Genomic DNA, 19641 nt, shown 5'->3' with positions numbered 1-19641 from the left:
AGCTTGAGGCTCTGTCTCAAAAAAAAAAAAAAAAAAAAAAAAAAGACATAGTATAGATGAAAATTAGCAAACTAAGGGAGAGGCTACAAAGACAACGAGTGAGACCAAGTTGTTCACAGAGGATATCAGTGTGCAGGGTACTCATTAAGGTTTTATCCTTTCAGAGGCTTACTATCTTTCTGGCTTTTATAAAAACAGCATTAAAATGTGTGAAACTTTTAAGACAAACCAATATTGCATATGTGGAAAAGAACATAAATATTATATATGCAAAGTTTGGAGAGCGGGAATACTCACATACTTATCCCCCAGCTTAAGGAATAGAATAGAAAATATAAGAGTATTACCTGTACAGAAATCAACTCAAAATGGATTGAATACTTAAGTGTAAGACCCAAAATTACTAGAAGAAAACAGGCTTCATGATATTTATCTGTGTAAGAATATTTTTGGATAAAACTTTTTTTTTTTTTAATTGTTGAAGATTCATTGAGGGTACAGAGAACCAGGTTACACTGATTGCGTTTGTTAGGTAAAGTCCATCTAGAGCAGTGGTTCTCAACCTTCCTAATGCCACAACCCTTTAATACAGTTCCTCATGTTGTGGTGACCCCCAACCATAAAATTATTTTTGTTGCTACTTCAGGATGGGTTGGGTGGGTTGTGGTCTCCCCCCAACCCTTGCTTCCTCCCACAATACTCTGTGTGCTTCATGAAGTAGCAATGAAAATGATTTTATGGTTGGGGGTCACCACAACATGAGGAACTGTATTAAAGGGTTGCAGCATTAGGAAGGTTGAGAACCACTGCTCTAGATAAAACTCTTAAAAGTACAGGTAACAAAAGCAAAAATAGACAAATAGGATTATATCAAACTAAGAGGCTTCTGCACAGCAAGGGAAACTATCAGCAGAATGAGAGACAATCTACCAAGTGGGAGGAAACATTTGTAAACTATAAATCTGACAAGGGTTAATATCCAGACTATACAGAGAAATCAACTCAGTTAATAGCAAAGAAAACCCCAAATAATCCAATTAAAAATGGGCAAAAGACCTGAACAGACTTTTCTCAAAAGAGGACATACAAATGGTCAACAAATATATTTTAAAATGTTCAACATCATTAATCATCAGGGACATGCAAATCAAAATCACAATAAAATATCATCTCACCCCATTTGAAATATTTGTTATCAAAAAGACAGAAAAGAAATGCTGGTGAGGGTGTAGAGAAAGGGAAACTCTTATACACTATTGGTGGGAGTATAAATTAGTACAGCCATTATGGAGAAACGATATGGAGATTTTTTTTTAATTAAAAATAGAACTAATGTTCTATCCAGCAATCCCACTACTGGGTCTTTGTCCAAAGGAAAAGAAATCTGTTTATCAAAGGGATATCTGTACCCCGGTGTTTATTGCAGCATTATTCACAATAGCCAAGAGAAGGAATCAACCTAAATGTCTTTCAGCAGATGACTGGATAAAGAAAATATGTCACACAGTAGGCGATCTACTACATGTCCACATAGGAATAAAACTAGTTTAAATTCAAGTTGGGGGGAGGGGGAACAAGGGTGGGAGGTGGTGCCTCCCACTGAATGAGCATGTGGGGGTGTTTGGCACACCTTTTGGGTGCAGGACATAACTACAAGAGGGACTTTACCTAACAAATTCAAATATTTTGACCTGCTTGTTTGTATCCTCACATTAACCTGAAATTTAAAAAAAAAAAGAAAGAAGGAAAATGTGGCACATGTACACAGTGGAATACTATTTTGCATAAAAAGAATAAAATCCTGTCATTTGCAGCCACATGGATGAAACTGAAGGTCATTACGGTAGGTGAAATAAACCAGGCCTAAAGACAAATATCACATGTGTCACTCATAAGTGGGAGCTAAAAATGTTGATCTTATGGAGGTAAAATACTAGTTACCAGAGGCTAGGAAGGGTGTACTATGTACTAGACCACAAAACAAATTTCAAATTCTATAGTCATATCTGACAGACTGCACTTTTTGTCCACATTATAGTGTAATTAAAAACCAGCAACAGGGCTGAATGTAATTAAAGTAAGTTAACAGGTGGCTCACACCTATAATCCTAGCACTTTGAGAAGTTGAGGTGGGAGGATTGTGTGAGGCCAGGAGTTCAAGACCAGCCTAGGTAACATATTCACACTCCCATATCTCAGAAAATGAGAAAGTTATTCAGGCATGGGTGTAATACCCTCCTATAGTCATGGCTGCTTGAGAGGCTGAGGCAAAAGAATTGCTTGAGCCCAGAAGTTCAAGGCTACAACAAACTATGATGGTGCCACTGTATTTGAGCCTAGTAATAGAGTGAGATCCTGTTGAGATCTTGTCTCTAAAAAATAAAAATAAAAATCAGTAACATAGAAGTTGAAAGTTTTATATGGAAATTTAAAAGCATACTTCTGAATAATTTGTGGGTCAAAGAAAAACCATAATGGAAATTAGAAAACATTTAGAAGTGATAAACTTTTAAAATAGTATGTATCAGATAAACCCAAATTACAGAACATTCTACACAATATCTGACCAGTCCTTTTCAAAACACTTAATATTAAAACTTGACTTTAAAGGTCAAACATGAGTTAGAAATAAAATACTGTATTACCCTTAATACATTTATAAGAAAAGACATTCATGAGTAAGACATTTGCTTCAAGTAGGGAAAAAATGGAGTAAATTCAGAGAAAGAAGAAAATAATAAGAAAAGGTACAAATAAATAATATTTGGGATGAGAAAAAAGATATGCCATGAAAATGTTTATACTAGTATATTTGAAAACTTAAACAAAATAGAAAATGTTTTTGAAAGGGCCAAGAATTCATAAGACAATTTTGAAGAAAAAGAATAGAAGGAGAGGAGAGAGGACAGAGTGCTAAGACTTTAAGATTGTTGTAAAGTTATATCTTAATAAGTAAGACAGCCTGGTAAAGGCACAGGCTGGGTGAATCTAACAATGAAACAGAACACAGATTTTTTAAGGAGATGCAAATGTACAAGATCTGCCAATTAAGTGTGGGAACTTGCCACTGCGTACTTATGTTGGCGGTACTGTACAGACAACTTGTTTCAGTTTTATAACCTTGGTATATCAGTCAGTGTGTCATAGCTGTGTTTCTGTTAATGTGTGGTAGTATCTTAGTGAGCGGTGTTCATTATTGTTGTTGTGTGTTTTTCTGTGCCATTAAAAGAATGTTGGAGCTTGAATTACAGCAATGAACAAACATTAAATTTCTTGTTAAACTCAGCAAGAGTGGAAGTGAAATCAGGAACATGGTAGTCCAAGTTTATGGGGATAATCCCATGAAGAAAACAGCAGTGTACAAATGTATTAAATGTTTTTCTGAGGAGAGGGAAAGCGTCACAGATGAAGAGAGGTCAGGGCTGCCAGTTACAAATGGAAATGATGAAAGCTTTGCAAAAATTCATTGAATGGTATGTCAAATTTGTGGGCTGACTATGAAAAGCTTAGTAGACCAAGTAAACATCAACAGAGAAAAAGTTAGAAAAATCTTAACTGAAAAAACATCAACAGAGAAAAAGTTAGAAAAATCTTAACTGAAAATCTTGAGATGAGGAAGATGTGTGTAAAAATGATCCTGAAGGAGCTCAGCAATGAACAGAAGCAAAGAAGAGTCAAAGCTTGCCAAGACCCTTTGGAGAGGCAAGATGGTGTTTTAGGCCATGTGACAAAACATGGTGACGAAACATGGGTATACCAATATGACCCTGAAACAAAGTATCAAAGTGCACAGTGGAAGTCAGCCAATTCTCCATGACCAGAAAAGTTCCATCAGTCCAAATCAAGAGTCAAAGCAATGTTGCCAACCTTTTTTAATATCAGAACTGTTCATTATAAATTTGTACCAATTGGACAAACAGTTAACCAAGTTTACTATTTGGAAGTGCTTTAAAAAAACTGCATGAAAAAGTTGGATGAAAATGACCTGAACTTTCCTCCAACAACTCATGGCTCTTGCATCACAACAGTGCACCAGCTCACAGGGCACTGTCTATGAGGGAGTTTTTAGCCAGCAAACAAATAACTGTATTGGTGCACCCTCCCTATTTACCTAATCTGGCCCCAAATGACTTTCTTCTTTACTGGAAGATAAATGAAATATTGGAAGGAAGACATTTTGATGACATTTAGGACATCAAGGTTAATAGGACAACAGCTCTAATGGCCACTCCAGAAAAAGAGTTCCAGAAGTGCTTTGAGGAGTGGACTAGATACTGGTGTTGGTGCATAGCTTCTTAGGGGAAGTACTTCAAAGGCGACTGGAGTGATATTCAGCAATGACATCTGTAGAGCTTTTTCTAGGACAAGTTTATGAACTTAATTGGTAGACTTCATATATGAAAACTTTTTATGTAACATAAATTAGTGGGGGAAAGGATGGGCTGTTCATTAAATGGTACTGGGAAAGGTGGTCCTATCTATAAATAAAAAATAAAAATAATCCCTATCTCATAGCACACCAAAAAACATTCTTAATAAAGAACCAAACATGAAAATAAAAGTATAAAAACTTTTAGGAGAAGATATAGAAAGTATCTTAATGGGTTTGGTGGAAAACAATAATTTATAAACAAGAAAGGAAAAGCAAAAATCATAAAGGAAAAGATTAACTATTTTAGCTCAATGCAGTGAACTACAAAGGATTAGCACCCTACAAATCAATTAGATAATAGAAAAATAGGCAAAGATAATAATAGGAAGTTTATAGAAGAGAAATTGAGAATGATTTCAGAGGGAAAAGGGGAAATGTTTAACTTCAACTAACAAAGAAATGAAAAACTAAAACTACATTGACATCTCATTTCGCACTCATCTGTCTAACATTATCAAGAGTTGATGAGGTCGTGGAGCAATGAGTTAGGAATATCAAGTTTTAAAACCACCTTGGTAAATAATTTGGTAATATCTAAGGAAGTTGATGGTAACTCATAGTCTTGAGTGTTAAGTATATATGTATCTCAATCTTGGAGCTTCCTTTAAGAAACTCTCACCCAGGAACACAAGAAGACACTTTTGTTTTTAGTAGCAAAGAAAACAATGGTAGCAATCTAAATGTCCCTTCACAAGAGACTACACATATCTAATGAGAAATTGTCTTTTTCTTTCCAATCCACTTTTAAATTATCTAAAGTAAACTACAAATCTTGAATGTAAGTGCAATAGCTAGGGTTAATTGTAGATTTTGGATAAATAACTTAAATGTCTGATGAAAATTATAGATTTTGGCTTTAAATACTTAGAAAAGGTTCCCAGGGTCTTAAAAGACCCTTACTTTATATCATTCTGTTTTCAATGTTTAGAGATTCTGTGTGATAGTGGACAGCCATGATTTTGTGGAAGCTCTTGACTTTTGTAAGTGGGCAGGTTAATGTGGACTTGAGGTTTAGAGACTCAGAATATAAGATACAACAGTTCATGAATGAAGGAAAGAGTTTATGTATTGCAATACACAGTGGTAAACAAATCAGAGAAAAGAATCATGGCTGAGGATGACTGTATATTCTAAAAAAGGATTGTTAGCCTGTTCTGGGTCACTTTCCAGTTTTATGAATTCTGAAATTCTGAATTCATCATGTTTCTTTAAACAAATTTTCAGAAGAATAGAAGTAATGAATATCTACAGCTTAAAGACTAATAAAATGAATGCCTATATACTTGTCTTCTAGCTTCAGAAACAGAATAAGACCGCTATTCTTGGAAATGAAATAAATTGTTTTTAGACCTTTTGGTGTGGAGGGGATGGTCCATTGGTCCATTGGTCCAATGGAGGGGGCACACCATTTTTTTGGTGTGCCATTTCTTTTACTTGGAAGAGTAAAATCCTTCCAAGATTTTACTCTCTTGCAAAACTATCTTCAGTTTTGTGTAATAATTCTCTAGATTTCCTTCTTAGTTTTACATTTGTATATATGACCCTAAACAAAGATTTTTTTAGTTTTGACTTTTTAAAAACTTTGTGTAAATGAACTCACACTCTGCTTTTCTGTGCCTTGCTTTTTGTACTTAACATTATGTTGTTAAAATAGCTCTAATTCAGAGCTTTTTTACATAGCTCTAATTCATTAATCTCAATTACTGTATAGTTTCTCATTTTAATAATAGTCCACAATGTATTTATCCAATCTGGATTTTATGGGCTATCATGTTTCATTGTAATAAACTATGTTAAGGTTAATTGCTAATGTGCTTAGGTTCAACTTTTTCATATCTTAAGATAACCAAGAAGTTCTAATCTTCCCCCCAACCCCGGCCCATTTTTGAGTCTCACTCTGTTACTCTGGGTAGAATGCCGTGGCATCATAGCTCACAACAACCTCAAACTCTTGGGCTTCAGCAATCCTCTTGCCTCAGTTTACTCACTAGCTGGGACTACAGGCGTGTACCATTATGCCCCACTAGTTTTTGTATTTTTAGTAGACATGGGGTCTCTTGCTTAGGCTGGTATCAAGCTCCTGAGCTCATGCAGTCTACCTGCGTGTACCTCCCAGAGTGCTAGGATTACAGGAGTGAGCCACCACACCCAGCCCTAATTTCCCTTTTATCATTGATTTGAGATAGCAATTAATTAATTTTGATCTGAGTGTACTATTGAGATTTACTTGGCTTCTCTTATCCTCATACCAAATCTTGTGTTTGGATTTACAGTTCCCACAGAGAATGTTGCAACAATTGCTGATTGTGCCAGTGTGATTGAAGGAGTCAGTCGGAGCCGAAATGCTTTGCTGAATGGAGACACTAAGAATTATGACTGGGATTCTGGCTACACATGTCACCAGCTAGGAAGTGGTGCCATTATGGTTCAGTTGGCACAGCCATACATGATTGGATCAATACGGTAAGAAGATTCCTTCTTATTCATTAGTTTTAAAATGGAAGATAAACATACAAATTTTTATTTTGGTGAATTGATGATCTAAAATAACTCTGATAATCCCAATAACTCTGTTCTTTAAATGTTGAAAAAACATTGGGATTGTAGAAAGAAGAGATGACAGTGAGATATGTAGGGTGCTTGTTTGACTTTTCTGGTGGGGAGGAGCACCAAAATTAGACTCATGGAAGAACTTAATCAGAGGCCTGTCTTTGTGGATGGCAAACCTCCATCTCAAGTCTCATTTTGTCTTGATTAGAGATGTGTATAGGATAATGCCAAGAGATGTTATATAGAATAAAAAATCATTTTTAAGCTTTATTGATGACTTTATACATCAACCAAACATCTGAATATGAGATCTGGTTCTACAAGATCTTAGTGACCTTTGTGCCTGGGTTTTTCATTGCTGTTCATTCCTTTTTGTTTTGTTTTGTTTAATATTTTATTTTATTTTTATTGTTGGGGATTCATTGCAGGTACAAGATATGACACACTGAGACCCCACTCCCCTCCCTCCTTCCCTCTCTCTCTTCCTTTCTCCCACTCCCCTCCCTCCTCTCACTTTCTGCTCTCCCCTTTTCCCACCCCCCACCATATCATTAATTGTCCTTATATCAAAATTGAATACATGGGATTCATGCTTCTTCATTCTTGTGATGCTTTACTAAGAATAATGTGTTCCTCTTCCATCCAGGTTAATACAAGGACTGTAAAGTCTCCATTTTTTTAGTGGCTGAACAGTATTCCATGGTGTACATGTACCACAGCTTGTTAATCTTTTCCTGGGTTGGGGGGCATTTAGGCTGTTTCTACATTTTGGCAATTGTAAGTTGAGCTGCGATAAACAGTCTAGTGCAAGTGTCCTTACGATAAAAGGTTTTTTTTCCTTCTGGATAGTAATCCAGTAATGGGATAGTAATCTGGTAATGAGATTGCAGGATCAAATGGGAGGTCTAGCTTGAGTTCTTTGAGGGTTCTCCATACTTCCATCCAAAAGGTTGTATTAGTTTACAGTCCCACCAGCAGTGTAAAAGTGTTCCCTTCTCTCCACATCCAAGCCAGCATGTGCAGTTTTGAGATTTTGTGATGTGGGCCATTCTTACTGGGGTTAGATGATATCTCAGGGTGTTTTCGATCTGCATTTCTCTAGTAATTAAGGATGATGAACATTTTTTCATATATTTGCTAGCCATTCATCTGTCTTCTTGAGAGAAAGTTCCTCTCTCTTCCCTATTGATATATGAGATTGTTGGCTTTTTCATGTATGAAATCTCTATTCATCTCTCTTCCCCATTGATATATGAGATTGTTGGCTTTTTTCATGTGTATTAATTTGAGTTCTCTATAGATCTTAGTTATTAAACTTTTGTCTGATTCAAAATATGTTATTTTAAGAAAGGAACTTTAACTTTGCTTAATTTATAGAAATACATAATTTTTAAACATGAGACTAGTAATGTCCTCAAGAAAGTATACATTCACGCATGGCTTAATGAGGGATATGTTCTGAGGCATGCATAGTTAAGCAATTTCATCATTGGGTGAACCCAGCTGATACAGCCTGATACACACCTAGGTTTCATGGTATAGTCTGTTGCTCCTAGGCTGCAAATCTGTACAGTGCATGACTGTATTGAATATTGTAAACACTTGTAACATTATTTGTGTATCTAAACATAGAAAGTATCCAGTAGAAATAAGTATAAATGATAAAAAATGGTACACTGTATAGGGTACTTCCCATAAATGCAGCTTGGAGGACTAGAAGTCGTTCTGGGTGAGTCAGTGAGTGGTGAGTAAACAGAAATTATGGGCTATACCATAATTTTTTTTTAATAAAGTGATTGTTCTTTAGTATGATGACATCACCAGGCTATAGGAATTTTATAACTCTGTTATACTCTCATGGTACCACCATTATGACTGAAACATCATTATATGGCAGGTGACTATACTTTTAGTTCAAGAGGCTATCTGGTCTTTCCTTTTCTTTTTTCCAACATTCTAAGACCTTTGAAAGGCTAATGTGAAAATGTAAAATAAATGTGGTGTTTTTATGTGTATGTACACACACACACACACACACACACACTTCTATCTTAGCTGCCTGAGGTAGAGGTGTTGACAGGACATGATTGCCTTACACCTATCATGATGCTCTCTCACATTTGCTTTGTTGCTTCCTGTTTCCATTTTAAAGTCAGCATGTATAAAGAAAGAAATACAAAAAATAAGGTCTAGCAAAGGTTTGTTCATGTTGAGCTAATGACCAGAGAGGTCACTGCTGCTTGCCAGGTCCCTGCGGCACCCTGAGGAATTGATGCTGGATTTCCTGGAGAATTCAGCTTGTGGGTTTCTTCATTTAAATTGTGACCTCTTTTTATAAAGTGCCACAGGCTAAGTACAGTGGGCAACAAATCACAGATGGAGAAACCTTTAGTTCTCACATGACAACTCACTTTGTACGCAGGAAGGGGAAAGAGACAAATCACATCTGTCTGGACAAGGCACCAGTACAAACAAACTTCCATGAAATCGCAAACAACACTCCCTCTTTTTCTCAGCTGTGTCCATTAACTAGACGCTCACAAACCACCTATTTAATAACCTATTCTAGAGTTTTTGTCATTGATGATTTAAAAGAAATTGATTTTCTGTATATTTCATGTAACAGTCTATCCCTCTTCACTTTAAAATCTGGAAAACAGTTTTCCTTCTTTTGTCTTCTGGCACGCCTTACAGTCTTCACAATTTCTTGAAGATTACCAATCGTGTCTCTAAGATTACATCTGCAATTTCTTTCAGCAGGCGTGGGGTGTAACTCATCTTGAATCAGGAGACTTGAAATCATTTAAATTGACTGGATACTCTCTTTTTCTTCACCTATTTGGAACTTCAATTTTCTCTTTATTATGTTTGTTCTGCCATTTCTAATTTGAAGACCGGTTCTCTTGCCAATGAAGATTGAAGCAAACAGGCGGCTTAGTAGCTTGGCCTGCTGCCTTTTAAGGTTCTCTGTATTCCATTTGCTTACCTGGTACCCTGGGCCTCCCTTTCCACCCCACCATCTAATAAACAGTGTTCTGTACACATCTCAAACCAAGACATCTAAAATGCAATTCTGTCATCCTCCCGCTGCCTGCTCAAGTCATCTCATTCATTGGCACCACTCATCTATCCAGTGCCTGAGCCAAAAACATGGACATCTTCCTGACTTCCTTCGTTCCTTCACCTTCCAGTACTGCCTCCTAAACTTCCCACAGCCCTTCCCATTTTCCATTCCAGTGCCATTACCATAGTTTCACCATAGTAGTTTCACTTCTGTACCTGATCTTCAGACTTCCATTAGCACTCCCCTTCCCCACCCACAACCATCCCTCACACTGTTGCCGCACCCCATCCTGAAGCCATTCATGACTACTATTTCCCTTCAGGAGAAAGTTCAGACTGAGGCATTTAAGAACCATCTGATTGGCTCGGCGCCTATGGCTCAACCGGCTGGGGCGCCAGCCACATACACCTAAGGTGGCGGGTTCGAATCCCCAGCCCGGACCCGCCAAACAACAATGATGGCTGCAACCAAAAAATGGCCGGGCGTTGTGGCGGGCGCCTGTGGTCCCAGCTACTTGGGAGGCGGAGGCAGGAGACTCGCTTGAGCCCGGGAGTTGGAGGTTGCTGTGAGCTGTAATGCCACGGCACTCTACCCAGGGGGACAGCTTGAGGCTCTGTTTAAAAAAAAAAAAAAAAAAAAAAAAAAAAGAACCATCTGATTTAGCTCTTTGTAGTCTGTGTCTTTTGTGTCCACCCCTCCAGGGCCACCTAACCCTATACTACTAGCACTTTCTCACAGCCTATCCAGCTGTTAAGAGTTTTGCACATGGGTCCCCTCTTACCCCCAGGCCTTCAAAGTTTTGAACACACTGTTCTCATTGTTTATAGTTCTGCCTACCTTCCAACTACCTCCCTTCTTACCTTGCTCTTTCTTATTTCCCCTTCAAGACTCCACTCCTTTGGAAATACTTCTCCAACCTTCTATCATCTCCTGGACTTATCAAGACATCCCTCTTCAATGATCAAGTACATTTTGCATGTAATTCCTGTCGGAGCATTTGTACTATAATTATTTACTTGGTGCCTCCCCCCACATCCCCTGAAGTGTAGAGCCTATAGCAACTCAGAATAAGCTTCTCTTGACAGATCAAATGTGCCAATGAAGTAGTCTGTCAAGATAAGAGGGGAAATTAGGGAACAGTAGGAAATCCAGAAGTTTAGATCCAGCAGGGACCTATGAGCTTGTTGCCAGGGTGACAACTCAGAGACAGACAAGCTCTTCACGTGGCAAGGCCACTGTGGCCTTCTGGCTCTACCTAACAAATGAGAGATGTTGCATCTGACTCCAGAACGGAGTATCATTGGGACTTAAAGCAAGATAGAACAGTGCCTATTTGGTTTTCTTTAAACATGGAATGAAAATGGTTCCCCCAAACAATTTGTATTTTCCTAACTCAGGCGGGGGTGGAGGGAGAATAAGAGCCTGAATACAACTAAAGATGGAATTGTATAACTCAGCACAGTATGAAACCTCTAACTTCCTAAGTCCAGCTATTGTTTTTTCAGTAAGAAAATCCATGCAATTGAAGCCAGTATAACTGGCTGACTGTTCAAAGAGACACGTCTCTGTGAAACTAACATTATGTTGTCAGGAACTGCATTTGCCTCTTCTGTGACATTATTAAGAGGAAAGGGAGAGAGATTTCTTAGCCACCAATGCCCATGGACGCTGCTGGATATCTTGGCAGGCTGCAGTTAGCAGCAGCTGATTTGCCAGATAGACATTTATTGATGGGAAACTAGATCAGTGGCACTTCTTCATGGGGATGGGTAATTGACCAATGATGGGTTGATTAGTCAGTGACATTTGACCCACGACTTCTATTGCTTGTGATGACTGAGTTGCTTTCCTAGTCACTGTGTCTAAGGAAGCCCAGTGATTCTGCATCAACACCTAGAGGGAGAGTATTATGGAGTGGAGTGACTAACCCTTCCCTCTAGGAGAGCGATCTGGAAGTCCTGGCAACTCTGGCTCTGTCTGAGGTGGGGCCGAATCTTGCAGTATTAGTAGCTTTAAAATTTAGGTTTTTCACACTTGGGAAAGGCCTCAAACATGAATTATCTTAATCATTGTATTCTTTATTCATAAGAGAGGACAAAATTGTTTTGTGACTAAGTATTTCTTTTGCTTGGCTGTTTTCATTCCGAGAAACCATTCCTTCCTTTCCTGAAGAGTTTACCCTGTAGCTAGGCAGGCAAGCAGAGCCATCTTTCTTGACAAAAAATACTTGGGCCTAATAGTGGGAGCCTAATCCTCCTAGGGAGTCAGGTACTAATACCTCACGGTATCCTGGAGAAGGTGAACTTGAAACGTGATCTCTGACCATCTCTCTATCCCCTTATTTTCTTTCATTCATTCAACAAAGTTTACTAAACCTTTTACAGTATTCCAGGCACTACTTAGTATAGGCACCAGGGGATTGTCATTCAATAAATAAACATTGATGCTCTCATGGAACTAGCATTCTAGTGGGGACAGGGGAGAAAACAATAAACAAACACTATCAGTAGTGTGTCAGACATTGAGACTAGCCATGGGAAGATCAGGAGGGAGACACATGGGTGGAGATGCAATACAGTTTTAGATTGGGTGGTTAGGAGAGGCTGCACTGTGAAGGGTGACGCCTGAGTGGAGCCTGAAGAATGGTAAGAGCAAGCCATCTGGGCATCCAGGGGAGGAGCATCACAGGCAGAGTGCCAAGGCCCTGGAGCAGGAACATGCCGGGAAGGCTACAGGAGCAGCTAGGAGGCCAGTGTGGATGGAGAAAGGGAGGCAGGGGAGAGCAGGAAACAAGGTGAGGAGGTACCTTTGGGAGGTGACAGCCCTGAGATGTTTTGTTGCCATCTCTCTATTCAACACCAACTACCAAACCCATCCCAGTGTTTCATCAGCACCATTAATGGAGAAGGAGGACAGGGCTGGAGGAGGCTTTCAGACCTTTAGAAGATGCCTTTTCTGCTCCTGACCTGCCTTGACCCAACCAGCTCCTGGAGAAGAAACTGCAGAAGGAATCCTAGTTCTTACCACTTAATAGGAACCTCACTCCCCCATCTTCTGCATGTCTTTCTCTTTCCCCTGGCAGCATAACTGGGAAATAAGGAGTTTGTCCTTGTTGTTATTAGGTTTATAGGCACAGCAAAAGTTACTCATTTTATTTTAGAGAAAAAGGAGAGAGATTACCTGGAATGTGTCTTAAAAGTGGTAATTGAATAGTAATTATATCATTTTTCGTGCCATTTTTAAAAAGTCAGAATTTAAAAAACAGAAAATCTTCAGAGCCCTGACCCCCTAAAAAGACCAGAGTAGAGGCTCAGTGCCTATAGCTCAGTGGCTGGAGCGTAAGCCACATACACCAAGCCTGGTGAGTTCGAACCCAGCCCCAGCCTGCCAAACAACAATAACAACTACAACAAAAAAATAGCTGGGTGTCATGGTGGGTGCCAGTTACTGGAAGACACCAGCTAACAGTCCTAGCTACTGGGAGACTAAGGCAAGAGAATTGCTTAAGCCCAAGAGTTTGAGGTTGCTATGTGCTGTGACGCCATGGCACTCTACTGATAGTCACATGGTAAGACTCAAAAAAAAAAAAAAAAGACCAGAGTAGAGTCATAATAACTAACCAAATCTACCTAAATGTCTTAGTTTATAGTTCATTTGTCACCTTAGTTTAAGACATTATTGGCTGGGTACAGTAGCTCATGTCTGTAATCACAGCACTTTAGGAGGCCTAGGCAGGAGGACTGCTTAAAGCCAGGAGTTCAAAATCAGCCTGAGCAACATAGCAAGACCTCATCTCTTTCCAAAATGAAAAAATTAGTTCCAGTTACTTGGGAGGATGACCAAGGAAGATCCCTTGAGCCCAAGAGTTTGAGAGTGCAGTGAGTTATGATCATGCCATTGCACTCCATCTAACCTAGGTGACAGAGCAAGACCCTGTCTCCAGAAATAAATTATTATCTTTCTACTTGCTAATCATGATACGCTTTTTCATGTTTTCAGACTATTATAAGAAATCAATTATACTATGAATGAAAGACACCTATCACCCAGTCTTTTTCAGCTAATAAATGCCAGCACTTTGTTGAAACCCTTATTATGATAGTCAGTTAAGTTAACAATTTTTAAATTGGCTTGAAAATGATGGTTTTGTAATTGGTATGTGCAATAGTATTAGTAAAATACCCATAATGCTTTAAGTAACAAACCTAATTGTAAGTAAGTAGGCTGTCCAGAGATGAGACAGTACAGAGAGATGTAATGTAACTAAGTTATCATCTTTCTGGGTATTGTATTAAGGAGTTAATGACACAAAAATATTTTGAGTTCTTCTGTTGGAAAATGTTACATAAATGCAATATGTCAGGACAAAATGAGTCTAGCCCAAAGTATGTTCTTGATGGGTATCCATAATTTCTGTAGTCTGTAGAGATAAAGTTCTTTTTATTTTCCGGTAGGAAAAAATAATTCTACCACTTATAAAAGTTAATCTGGCACAAAAGGTCTGAATCTTTAGTCAGTTTGTCTTGCAGTTATCAAACATAGATTAAAAGAAGTAATAGCAAGTTGATCCTTAAAAAAAAGAACTGCTTCTGCCACTGTGGGCCTTCTTCTCTGTCATTTTTTTCTGTCTGTGAACTGTTAAGCCCATGCCAGCTTCAACTGCCCTCTCACTGCTGTGTGGCTACAGCCAACGTTAGACTATCTGTTCAGTTCACAAATTACCAAGACCTGTTTTTGACTGATGTTTTTTCTTCTCCCTATTGTTTACCACCCTGCTACACTATTGCTCATTCACTTCCCTCCCAAAGGATAGGCACAGAAAAGAAACAAGAGAAGAATCACAAAATTTTCAGTCTTTTTCTTGTTAGTAGTAGTTCCAAGTGAAGGCTTGGTCAGTAAGGATAGGGAGAGGAATTAAAGCTAATGACTCAAATAATGTTTTCTAATTATTTTGAGTATTTTCTACATCTGTGCTTCCTTCAATGTCTAGTAGGACCACAGATAATCTCAAACTGAAGTAGTGATTTTTTACTGTTGTGATGGATTTGAGTCTTTGCGGTGGTTTCCGAGTGCCTAGAGTGGTTCTCTGTTCCGTGAGTACTCAATAAACACTCATTGACTGAACTGACAACATAGTATGTTAGTGCAGCTAAAGGCAGGTCTGTCTGTCAACTAAATGAGACATCATATTTGCTCAGTGTATCTGATCTAAGTGAATGTGAGGAAACTGCTAAAGATCTGGGATCTCTAACAAATGACTAGAATTAAGTTTTGGAGGTAGACACTGACGTTAACACAGGTAAGGTGCTCGCCTCACTTGTTCCATGCCACTTCCCTTCCATTCTGTCTGAAGGCTGCACAGGCAAGCAGTCCATCTATTTACATTGAGACATCCTTCTTTGCAACCTGGAGAGGTAGAAATTTCCTTTTCATACTCTGAAGAATACAACAAACATCCCAATATATGTCTTTTCTGACTCAGATTAAGATTGCCTATAATTCTAGTTGAAATTGAAAAAATACTTTATGAAATTTGCTTCATTTCAGTCATACTGAGTGTCATCTCTCACAACCCTGAATCAAGGAATTGTCCCTTGTTTCCCTCATCCATGACTTATCACTAAGTGTTGTTTCTTTCTGAGCCTCTCTGCATCGCCCTAAAGTCTTCTCTTACCACCCTCAAACTAAGAGCTCTGGTTCCCAGAAAAATCATAGAATAAAGAATTATCTGCTGTGGTGTCCAGCAGATGCTGGAGTCTGAACTGTGTGAATGCTTAGGAGGCCAGAAATCCTAGAACCTGGAAACAGCAGAGTTTGGGAGCATGGTAAATATGCCTCAACCATTTCATCCCAGGGGTATTTTAAGACCGGAAAGTATTGTTATGGCAACTAAGTTGTATGTTAAGAGGGGCACTAGAATTCAGATGTTCTTCGGAAAGGTTAAATCCCCCCCCCCACCAACGTGTATGGGTGTGTGTGTGAGAGAGAGACAAAGACAGAGACAGAGAGAGAAAAGATTTAACCTCACATGCCAACCACTTATCTGTCTTGAGTGACTGGAGAGTTTGACAACTAGTCATCATAAAATATAGCTGAATACATGAAAAAAGGAACCCTTTTAGTTTTCAAAGATTAACCATCAAAAAGACATTTTTAGAGAAGATTGAGTCCCATTTGACCCACAAACCTATGTTTAGTAAGTATCCAGAATTGTTAACATCCCTCTAAATAAAAACAAATACTTCACCAATAGTGACTTAAGCAATCCCTTTAAAAACCAGAATCATTCACCTTGGAGCGTTACATGAATGTAAAGCATCAACCTCCTCCTTTGGTTTTACTTTGGCAGATGTTTTATGCATTGCTACCCCAGGATAGGCTGTACAGAGTCACAGAAATGTGGCTATTCTCATGAGGGCTAAGGATAGGGCTCAGCAAATTGAAATTTCTACATATTTAATACGTCAAATTGCTTTACTATATCTTCTAAGTATTAAGTGAATAAAGCTATTCTGAAAACTTATGAAGGGTCACAGTTATTTAAGGTTAATCCTTATATTAATTCAAAGTAGTTATCTACCTTTGAAAATGTCCATATTCCCCAAGTACCCTTAAATTGGAGATTTTTTCCCCCAAGAGCCCAATTTTGCCACCATGTTAATATGTGTTGGTGCATTTTGGTAGCACCTGATGTCAACATATTTCTCTTTCTTTCTTTCTTTCTTTTTTCTTAAGCTTAGCCCTTTGTAAATTGGTAACCATAGAGGCACTTGAGCAAAACGTTCTCATACATCTAGTTAAGAATGAGCAGAAGCTCTGAGATCAGGAAAACCATTCCACCTCCTATTTCTGAATCTTGTTCCTAGGAAAAATGGTTATAATGATGGTTGCCAGTTGGTGCCCCTCAATGACTTCTTTCGACAACTTTTCTGGACACTCAGGGGCTTAATTCTAGCTGAGGAATCTTTTTAAAATTTTTTCTGCAACGTTGCCTCTTTCAGCAGTGTATCAGATTCACTGTAAGGGGTATTGGTTACATAGATAAATGCAGAGCATGCTTTTACTTCTCCCTGGATTTTCTTTTCTTGCTGCCCTTAAAACCTAGCCATAAGGATCCTCTTTCTTCCTGTTACCTTATGATGCCTGATGCCATGTCCCTCAATGATTATGACATTACCAGCTTTGCCACCTTACTCTTTTCCTGTAACTGAACACCAGCCAAGACTGTTGAGACTTTCTATACAATTTAATGTGTAGAAATGGCTAATGGCTTTTTTAGCTCCATGTCTTACTATAGTTCTGGAGATTTATCTGCTCTCGCCATCTTCATTATGAAATGAAGAAACAAAAATGTAGTTTAAATTTTTTTGTCTTCCTCTCCATCATGAGTATAGTGAGACACAACCAGTGCTAAAACTCCAGCTGCAATGATTTTAATTTGTTGCATGATCCTACCAAACCTCTTACAACCTTTTTAAAAAGAAAATGAGAGTAGGCATCATTCTCTCTGGATTAAGCATCTTCTGGTTCAACCCATCCTTGTTTTCTAAAAGGTGTAAATCGCTGAATCTTACATGAAATGTTGCACCTAAGGCTTGACAACATTTTTTTTAATCATTCTTCTTCCAATCATCCCCAGAACATTTGTTATTATTACTAACACCCGTTTACTCCAAAGGTGCTTACATTTGGGTTGCGTTTAGCTGCAAATTACAGAAAATCTCATTGAGAAAGACTTTTAGAATACTTTTTAGTTTTATTTGTGTTTTGTTTATTTTAGTCTTACATAACAAAAAGTCCACAGGGAGGTGGCTGCCAGCATTGGTTCTGCACTTCTGCAAGCTTTGCAGTTTTCTAAGTCTTTTGGACATGTGTTTTTGCCCCAAAGAAACAAGACAGCTGCTACAGCTTTAACTACCACATCCATGTAGGAGGACAAAAGGGTAAAAGAATAAAGAGCCCTAGTAGCCAAGTCTGTCCCTTTTTATTAGGAAAAGCCAAAGCTTTATTTGAAGCCTACCCAACCAGCTTCCACTTAGAATTCTTGGTAGAACTGTGTCACACCATCAGCCTAGTGAGGCTGGCTAAGAAACTGAGGGTTGAGGTTAGGGGCTGGCCTATCCAGCCGGCAGCTCTGGCAGAGTCCTATCTCTGGTTGACATTTCACATCTGCTTTAGGGTTTTCTTTTATTTGCTTTTTTGGGTGGTGGTGTTGTTGTTGTTTTTAATTTCAAATTAATATGAGGGTACACATTTTTAGGTTATATTGTTTTCACTTCCAAGGTAGTGTAAGTCATAGTGTAGCCTCTCCCAGGGAGTGTGCTGAACACCCTCACATTGTGCACATTGAGAGCCCACCAAATGCCCTCCCTCCTCCCCTCTCTACTTCCATCCTCTCCTCCTTGCTAGACTGTATGTGTGTTTTCTTGTTCATGTGGGCATGTAATTGTTTATATATTGGTTTCATATTAGTATCCAGTACATTGGATATTTGCTTTTCCATTCTTGAGATACTTTACTAAGAAGAATGTGTTTCAACTCCATCCAGATAAACACAAAAGATGTAAAGTGGGGCGGTGCCTGTGGCTTAGTGAGTAGGGTGCCGGCCCCATATACCGGGGGTGGTAGGTTTAAACCCAGCCTCAGCCAAACTGCAAAAATAAAATAGCCAAGCACTGTGGCGGGCACCTATAGTCCCAGCTACTCCAGAGGCTGAGGCAAGAGAATTGCCTTAGCCCAAGAGCTGAGCTGTGATGGCATGGCACTCTACTGAGGGCAATAAAGTGAGACTCTGTCTCTTAAAAAAAAAAAACGATGTAAAGTCTCCATCTTTTCTTATTGCTGCATAGTACTCTATGGTATACATATGCCACAGTTTGTTAATCCATTCATGAGTTGTTGGGCATTTGGGTTGCTTCCTTCCATATCTTGGCAATTGTGAATTGAGCTGAAATAAACATTCTGGTGCAGATGTCTTTGTGGTAAAATGATTTTTGTTCTTCTGGGTAGATGCCTAGTAATGGAGTTATAGGGTGAAGTGGAAAGTTGACTTTCAGTTCTTTGAGAATTCTCCATACTTCCTTCCATTGAGATTGTATCAGTTAGCAATCCCACCAGCAATGTAGGTGTGTTCCCTTCTCTTCACATCCATGCCAGAATCTGTAGATTTGTGACTTTGTGATATGGGCCGATCTCACTGGAGTTAGGTGATATCTCAGAGTGGTTTTGATTTGCATTTCTCTGATGATTAAAGACAATGAGCAGAAACTGGACCCACACCTTTCACAATTAACAAAAATTGACTTTCACTGGATAAAAGACTTAAACTTAAGACATGAAACTATAAAGATTCTTGAAGAGAGTTTGGGAAAAACACTTGAAGAAATTGGCCTGAGAGAATATTTTATGAGGAGGACCCCCTGGGCAATTGAAGTAACACCAAAAATACCTTACTGTGATCTGATCAAACTAAAAATCTTCTGCAGAGCCAAGAACACAGTAAGTAAAGCAAGCAGACAGCCCTCAGAATGGGAGAGGATATCTGCAGGTTATGCTTCTGACAAAGGTTTGATAACCAGAATCCACAGAGAACTTA

General features: G+C 38.6%; 1 protein-coding gene across 1 annotated transcript in view; it reads left to right on the top strand.

Annotated features, from left to right (window-relative positions):
• LOC100963297 (BTB/POZ domain-containing protein 9) overlaps nt 1-19641 on the top strand; it is a 156567-nt gene that overhangs the window by 33548 nt on the left and 103378 nt on the right. Inside the window, exon 3 of the mRNA XM_023512814.1 lies at nt 6706-6895. Within this exon, the coding sequence (XP_023368582.1) occupies nt 6706-6895 (190 nt within the window). The remainder of the gene's footprint in view (nt 1-6705; nt 6896-19641) is intronic.

The sequence above is a fragment of the Otolemur garnettii genome, unplaced genomic scaffold (assembly GCF_000181295.1).
Source record: "Otolemur garnettii isolate 467f Iridium unplaced genomic scaffold, OtoGar3 scaffold00031, whole genome shotgun sequence".
In the NCBI taxonomy this organism is placed as follows: domain Eukaryota; kingdom Metazoa; phylum Chordata; class Mammalia; order Primates; family Galagidae; genus Otolemur; species Otolemur garnettii.
The sequence above is the reverse complement of the archived record's forward strand: the minus strand, read 5'-3'. Positions and strand labels throughout refer to the sequence as shown.